The sequence below is a fragment of the Cucumis sativus genome, chromosome 7, assembly GCF_000004075.3.
Source record: "Cucumis sativus cultivar 9930 chromosome 7, Cucumber_9930_V3, whole genome shotgun sequence".
Classification (NCBI taxonomy): Eukaryota; Viridiplantae; Streptophyta; class Magnoliopsida; order Cucurbitales; family Cucurbitaceae; genus Cucumis; species Cucumis sativus.
The window spans coordinates 4,872,093-4,880,723 of record NC_026661.2 but is presented as its reverse complement, the minus strand read 5'-3'; the positions used below and the strand labels follow the sequence as shown (position 1 = coordinate 4,880,723).

The following is an 8,631-nucleotide window of genomic DNA, read 5'->3' as shown; positions in this document are numbered from 1 at the left end:
AAATTGATCACTTTTATTTTATTTTTTTGTATATTATAAACATGACAAAGTTAATGATATCAAATGACTATTAAAGAGTTATCGACTTTTAATTTTGTTATTTTTGTAACTTACAAAATATAATGATATTGACACTATTATCATAATTTATTTTTTCGATTGCAAGCACTCCTATTTCTAATTTATTATAAAAGTTACGATATAGAATAAATTCTAGCCCAAAGTCATAGTCATAGATTTTAATTTTAAAAACTTTAGGAGAAAAAAAAAAAAGAAAGCTAACTCTCACGAAAATTGTCCATGAGAAAATAATTAGAGAAATGTTGCCTTTTTTAGGGGGGAAATTAAGCACAAATAAAACATTGATGTGTTTAGGAAAAAAAAAAGAAAAAGGAAAAACTGAATATTAATACAAATAAAATTGCAAGGAAAGTTACCGAACGGTTTCGAAGTTTGATGGCTTTGAGAAGTTGCACTTTAATTTAGTTCAACCCTCTGGTCATTAGATCGAAGCCTACTAGGTACCAAAAAGAAAAGAAAACAAATATAATTCGACATATCATTTCTAAGGTATTTCATAATACCTTTTCTATTTTTTTTTTCTTATTTTATATATATATTGAATGAAATTAAATTAACAAAAATCACTTTTTTAAGAGTTGGGTATAAAAACATTGGAATAATTACACTTTGTTGTTCTAAAATCACTCCATGGTGTATTTCAATTTTAAATTGGAGGTTTTTTTTTCTTTTTTTCATGAATGGAACAAATTAAGACATAATATTACACAAATGTTAAAAAATTTCAATATTTACGAATCTGTCTAGCTCGAATTTATTACTAATATTTATAAAACTTGTCAATTACTATAATAACTTTATTATGGATAGCAAAAAAAAGAAAATACAAAATATAAAGAAATTTATCAAACTAATTTAAATATTTTGTTATTTAAAAAAATGTCCTTCGTTAGGAAATTTTTTTATAATCTATGTACCGAATTTTATAAGTATTTTTAATTCAAATTGCAAACTAATTATATTAGAATTCATTTAAGTAAGTTTGACAGGTGAAATTTTACTAAATAAAAATAAACCTAAAAGGGAAAGTTTGAATTGTCAAACCCAAAATCAAAATTTTAAAAAAAGGAATTAAAAACATTAATTTTGCCAATTTCCTAAATTAAAACATTCCAATTTAATAATAAAAATAATAATTACTAATATTTATTTGACCTTAGTCTATTAAATAAATAAATAAATTGGAAAGAGCTACACCATTGAGAATTTGGAATTAGGTTACAATAGTATACTTCATGATAATTTGAGGAAATTAGAAAAGGTTAAATTTTCAGTTTAAAATTTCTAACATTGATTACCTAATGTTTTCTTTAATTGAAATTTCAATTTTGGTTGTAACCTACCTTAGTCACTATAAAAGCCTTCATAACACCCTATATGTAGTACATTATGCAAGTAATTAGAAATTTAAATTGTAAATTAAGGGTATGTTTAGAATTATTTTGGTAGACTTTAAACACTCCATCTATTTGCATCAAAAGGTCGTTCTTGATTCAAATTTCCACTCTCCTTATGCTAAAAAAACTGAATTTGGTGTTGTTTGTGACCGTATATTGGCTTTTTAAATATTAATAAAAAGCATAGTGATCATTTTCACCCAATTTTTATTTTTATTTATAAAAAAAAAAACTATAATTTTGAGTATCTATTTTTTTATCAATAAAAAATGATTTTTTTTTAATATAACAACCGACGAAATATTTATAATGTATAGAATAATTTTGAAAAGAAAAAAAATTCATTAGCTTGCAATGTAAAATACCAAAATTACTCCAATCAAAACACTTGATAAATCGGTCACACGACTGCGATACATTATCGTGTAGATTTTGATACATGGTATCGAGCATATATTGTCCTAAGATGTCTTGAAATGAAAGACTTTTGTATTTAGTTATTCGATCACGAACCTTAATTGCACATAGATGACTCAAGATAAAAGAGTTTTGCCTTTATTTTATCTGATCGATATCGACTATACATTGGCTTAAGATGCCCTAGAATAAAAGATTTTTGCGTAATTTAATCATTCAATCTATTGGTCTTAATTGCACCAATATGACCCATGATTAAAGAATTATGCATTTATTTTATTCAATCTCGAAAGAATTTTGCTTTCAGTAGTAATTCAATATTGCTCTAATATGAAATCTATATTTTAAAAAATGATTGCACGTTATCACTTGAATTTTTGTTACAAAATTCTTCTAAAAAAAATTAATATATTTATTGAATTTTGTAAATATTACTTCAATTATACCTAAAAGAGGGGATGGTCTGAAAACCTTCGTTGTTTTGAAGACAGATTAGAATTACTTTGATTCTATAAATCAATAAATAATTTTTTTAAAAAAACAGAAAGTTTGACCAAAAACTATTTCTATTTATAAATACAAAAACACACAAACATAAATATTAGAGGGTAAAAATTCAAATGACCAAAAACAATAATTTATTTGCAGTTATAAATACCCAAAAGTTCCAAATATATTAAAAACATGGAAAAATCCCATAACTTTTTCCATATATAACTGCCCCACCTCTTTCTCATCGTATATATATATATACACACATATACCTATCTGTCCCCCATGCAAAATTTCATTCCTTTTTTCCTTTTATTTTTCTTTCCCTTATATATAATCTATACTAATAATACTCTTTAATTATTCCATTTATGATAATCTCTTTTAATTAAATCATTCTCCATTCCCTTTTCTCTTCTTCTTCTTCTTCCTTCTTCCTTCTTCCTTCTTCTTTGATTTGTTGAAGAAAAAATAGAAAAGAGAAATGGGTATGGCGATGATAACAAACGTGGCTCTCATTCTCTGTGCTGTTCTTCTTGCTTCAGGTTTGTCTTTTTTTGCCTTTTAATTAATTAGTTTCTTACTTTTAAAAAATTGTTTTTGTTTTGTATAGTTTGTATAGCATAAATTACATTGTATTTCTTGTTAATTACATAGTTTTAGGGTTAAATCATCAATAATTTCCAAACTTTACCAACTTTTAAAATGCATACGTTTCTTCAAAAAAGTCTATTATTCTGTATCTACTTTTTTTTTATATAGAAAAAGGTAATTATAATAGCTAGTTTTATCTTAATATAGTTATTAAATTGTTTAACATATAGATATAATATGGGTTCAAATGTTTGTATATATTACATCATATGAAATTTAAACTATGTAAACTCGCCATTCATATAAGTATTGATATAATTTACAGGGATGTTTGTTTAAATACGGTAAGATGGGTAAATTATTTATAATATAACAAAATTTTATTAACAACTATTTGCATGCATTAGTGTCTATTAATATCGTCTTTCAAAGTTTATCTATAGTGACATTTTGATATCTATCGTAATTTGTATCGGATGATCCGAATAAAATCAAAATATATAATATAATTTTTCTTTTCTTTCTATATTTGTAGGATTTGGGACAAATGCTTTGACATACGACTACTCAGCTAATATAGAGGTAGCTACAAATATTTAGTATACTTTCTATATTTGTTCTTTTTCTTATTTTTGTTTGGACAGTGTTTGGTAAACCCGGAAAGTGCTCAATACATGGGAGGGATAATTGAGAATCCAGAAATGAAGGATGGGTTGAAAGGGTGGTTTCCATTTGGAAGTGCAAAAATTGAGCATAGAGAAGAATCAAATGGGAATGTATTCATAGTGGCTCATTCAAGAAACCATTCTTATGATACTTTCTCTCAAACTCTTCACTTGCATTCAAACATCATCTATACCTTTTCAGGTATTGTAATTTTCTCTTCCCTCAATTCATTCTATGACTTTATATTTAATTAGGCTCTATAGTTGGTATAAGCTTAAATTAATAGTCAATGCAGCATAGTTTCAATTGGAAAAATAATATGTTACCTCTCTCGATTCATTTGCATATCAATAAAAGATTTATTATGTATAGTCTACACAATTCTTGATATCTGTTAAGGTAACCAACAATAAATGGAGGTATCCTAATACTAACACCCCTTAACCAACAATAAATGGAGATATTCTAACACCAAGGTTCTAGATTTCTCTTGTTAGAGTAAACACTATTTCAAAACTACTAGTTTGTTACAATATTTACTATTTGTTACGAGTTTTACTATTTGACATTGAATAGTCACTTGTCAAACTAAATTAGTCTACGTGTCAAACACATGTTATTATAACTCTAAACTAAATTAATACACCTGAAACACCAACTATAATAATATTTATAGTCCTTAAATAGCTGTTGAAAATTTAATTGTTTCAACTAACATGGAGTTGTATGGTTGATTCTCTCCCACCTTTATATAAACAATATCTTAAAAAGAAACATGTAAAATTAAAGAAAAAATGTCAAAAATATAATATTTGATAAAATAATTGTAATTAATTTATTAATGTTTTATAATTTTGAAAAACTCCTAGATTGAATGGGTGTTTACGTAATTTGCAGCTTGGGTACAAGTGAACGAGGGGAAAGCTGACGTAGCAGCGGTTATAAAAACAAGAAGAGGTTATGAACACGTGGCAGTCACAGTGGCCCAATCAAATTGCTGGTCTTTCTTTAAGGGCGGCCTCACTGTCACTGAACCCGGTCCGGTTGAGCTCTACTTTGAGGTAAAAACGTAAAACACTTCAAAGCAATATTTTCTAACCTTTATTTATTTTTAATTGAATAGTGTTTTAGTGTTACCATAAATCTATTAAATAAAATGGTATTAAGACAAAGTTTGAAGTCAAAATGTAACGTATATTTCAACTGTTTTTAAGAAAACTTTATAGTAATTAATATTGGATTTATTTAATGCTCGTAATATATGGATCTTGATATTAATTAAAATTTGTGCAGAGCAACAATACTAAAGTGGAAATATGGGTGGATAGTGTCTCATTGCAACCATTCACTCAAGAACAATGGAGAGCTCATCAGGACCAAGCCATTGAGAAGGTACATCAATTAGCTTCACAATATATATTTAATTGTAATTACATCGTAAAAAATTATCAAAGTTTAACCTTTAAATTTATATAATGTTAAATTTAATCCTTTAAACTCATCTTAACGATAGAAATTGATATCTCAAATAATAAAAGTTAACTTCTCAAACTTAAATAATTGTTGTATTTATCTAATTTTAACACGTGTACAAGTTTGAGAATACCACTTTTGACAAAGTTTGAAGATATAAATACAATTACATTATATTTTAGGAGTAGTTTTTGCACCGTATTCTTTTTCTTCTACCTAGTGAACATCCATTTTTCAAAGTAAACTTAGATTAAAAAAGAAAATTTGTAAAAAATAACAAATTTGACAAAATATTTACAACATATAACAAAAATTTCAAATTATATTAATAATAGACATTGATGGCCGTTGATATACTTCTATCAGTGACATTGATGGTAGACAATGATAGGAGTATATTCGTGACTATTTTTGATAGAATCCAAAAATTTGTTATAACTTGTACATATTTTAATTTATTTTGAAGATATCACTTTTAAATGTAGTAAAATAAACTTAAAGATTTATTTGCTATAACAAAATTTTAGATTCTATTGATCATAGAAACTAATAAATTTTCATTAGTTATCAATGTGATTGATAGAAGTATACTACTGTCTATCAATATCTATCATCAATCAATAAGATTTGTAATTGTGCTATATTTCATAACATTTTGTCAAATTTTCTAAAAAGAAGTAAAAGTCTCCCAAGTAATTAAAAGAGTGAAATAAATTTGTCATATTATTCGAAAATGAATTTACTTTTGAATTTGAGTTTTTTAGAGTAAAAAAAGGATTTAAATTCGTTTAGAAATTCAAAATTATTCAATTTCCTAAATTATTTAGCGATAAATATATAAAGCCTAAAGTTTGAAAATGTGATTGGGGGGTTGACAGTACCGAAAGAGGAGAGTGAAAATCCAAACGCTCAACAAAGAAGGCAATCCTCTTCCCAATGCGACCATTTCTTTAGGACAATGGCGGCCAGGTTTCCCAGTCGGCTGCGCCATCAACCGCAACATTCTCAACAATTCCCCTTACCAGAACTGGTTCCTCTCCCGCTTCACCACCACCACTTTCGAGAACGAAATGAAATGGTACAGCAACGAGCAAACCCCAGGCCGGGTCGATTACTCCGTCTCTGACGCCATGATCTACTTCGCCAAACAACACAACATCGCCGTCCGTGGCCACAATGTCATTTGGGACGACCCAGAGTTCCTTCAAGGTTGGGTGAAATCGCTTTCGAACACAGCTCTCTACCGTGCCGCTCGACGGAGACTCAATTCGGTCATGTCTAAGTATCGAGGCCAAGTGATTGCTTGGGATGTGGAGAATGAGAATCTCCATTTTAATTTTTTCGAGAGCAAATTAGGGTGGCCTGCTTCTGGTTTGTTCTATAATTGGGCGATGAAAGCCGATCAATCGATTCCGTTGTTTTTGAATGAGTTTAACACCATCGAGTCTAGTGGCGATGCGGCTTCTTCTCCAGCTAGATATCTTCAGAAATTGGATACTATAAGAAAGTTTCCGGGTAATAGGGGCGGCAGATTTGCGATTGGACTGGAATCGCATTTCGGTCCTTCTCCTAATATTGCTTATATGAGATCCGCCATTGATACGCTTGGTTCTGCTGGAGTTCCGATCTGGCTCACCGAAGTTGATGTTTCTAACTCGGCTAATCAGGTACACTTCTTCATATCTTACTGGAACAAATTAATGCTTCTTCTGCCAACTAGCTGTTGAGTTTATCTGAGTTTTGAATAAAAAATCATTGTAGGATGCGTAATAAATCACAAGTAGAATCATTAGTTTGTCTTGTTCATATATACCTCGTCTTACAAAAATCAAATATATTGCAATGCATTAGCTTTTGCTTTGGTCAAGGGATAGATTAATTTAATGGAGTTAGTCAATGATTGAGACTATTGAAATTCATATACAGGATCAACCATACTCAAATCCATTAACTTTACTTTTGGGTGAGGATTGATATGATGCTCTGTCTTAAAAGTCCAACATGTAAACTATTAACTTACAGGAACTTCTACTTTGTTTTAAGGGGTTGATTCTTCATGCATGAAAAGTGATGAGAAAATCCTCAATGTTTTTGGTGCATGATTGAGATTGATTTAGAAATGGTTGAAATCACTTTTTTTATATTTAAAATTACTTTCGTTATATTTTTAATCAATCGACACAATGTAATTAAAGTTCATTTTAAATGAGCAAAAATATTTATAAATGATAAAAGTGATTTTAAACATTTTAGAATCACTTTTAAAATCAATTTTCAAACTATCACTCTTTGAAAGTTTCTTTTGTTTCCTACCTTTTCACGTTCACTTCATATAAAAACAACTGGTTTTCCAATAGTACTTTGACCAACAGTTATTTTAGAAGTCATAACGTTCCCAAATAAAGCCAAATCTAAATGTCATTCAACTTTGGAATTTAAAGTTGAGATTAGAGGTAGTTTAGCAATATAAATCAAGTCATTTATACTGATTAGCTTGTAGAATTGAAGCTTCTTCCTATCTATCTATTGCAAACTATCTCAATTTGTCAGAGCTCAACATATAAGATGTTAAAAGAAAAAAAGAAAAGAGAAAGAAAACAACGTCTACGCCCTTGAGGAACCCAATTGTTTGTGAATGGATCCCATAATCAATTGATCCAAGAATTTTCTATGCTTCACGTAGTGATACAAACTGATGTTTTTTGTTTTTGTATGGATAAAAACAGGCATATAACTTGGAGCAAGTTCTAAGAGAGGGATTTTCTCATCCAAAAGTGAATGGGATTGTGATTTGGTCGGCATGGGCACCATGGGGATGTTATCGAATGTGTTTGACAGACAACAATTTCAGAAACTTACCAACTGGTGATGTGGTAGACAAATTGTTAAAAGAGTGGGGAATCAAAGGCTCAATCACAGCAACAACAGATTCTAATGGCTTCTTTGAAGCCTCACTTTTCCATGGAGAATACGAAATGAAAATCTCGCACCCATCTGTCGCCAAATCTTCCATCGATGCTCAGAAGTTTAGTGTTCTTCCTGCATCTGAAGGTGAATCAGAACAACAATCACCTTTACTTATTCAAGTTGAATTCTGATCATTTGTGCATTTTATGTTCGTTCTCAAAGCTAATTGCTCTCACTACAGCTTGGTTTATTTATTGAATACTAATGGTGAATAAAATTAGGGTGTAACTATACAGCTTTGATATTTTTAGATATAGACAGATCTTGGCTTGTAACAAAGTTCAAAGTCAAGTTAGCTTCACATTGTTGTTTCATAGCATTCAATGTTAATAAAGGTGCAAAGTAAGTTCACTTGATTTCTTTTTTCTGTCTCATTTTGATGAGTGGTTGATGTAATGTACTCTTTGGTTTGATGAAAAGTGAAAACCAAGGGTGAAATCAACTTTTAATCCTAATTGATTTCTAACCTTTTCAGTCCAACGAAAACGTTACATCGATCAAAATCGAGGCTTGTTTGCTAATCATTTTGATGGTGTTGCAATAG

General features: G+C 29.0%; 1 protein-coding gene across 1 annotated transcript; it reads left to right on the top strand.

Annotated features, from left to right (window-relative positions):
- The first annotated feature begins 2,877 nt into the window (after positions 1–2,877).
- On the top strand, positions 2,878–8,443 carry LOC101212207 (endo-1,4-beta-xylanase 5-like). The gene is made up of 7 exons (XM_004137036.3): positions 2,878–2,932; positions 3,517–3,563; positions 3,626–3,848; positions 4,545–4,708; positions 4,941–5,039; positions 5,999–6,787; positions 7,847–8,443. Exons 1-7 carry the CDS (start codon positions 2,878–2,880, stop codon positions 8,216–8,218), a joined length of 1,749 nt encoding a protein of 582 aa, XP_004137084.1. The 3' UTR covers positions 8,219–8,443.
- The last annotated feature ends 188 nt before the right edge of the window (positions 8,444–8,631 follow it).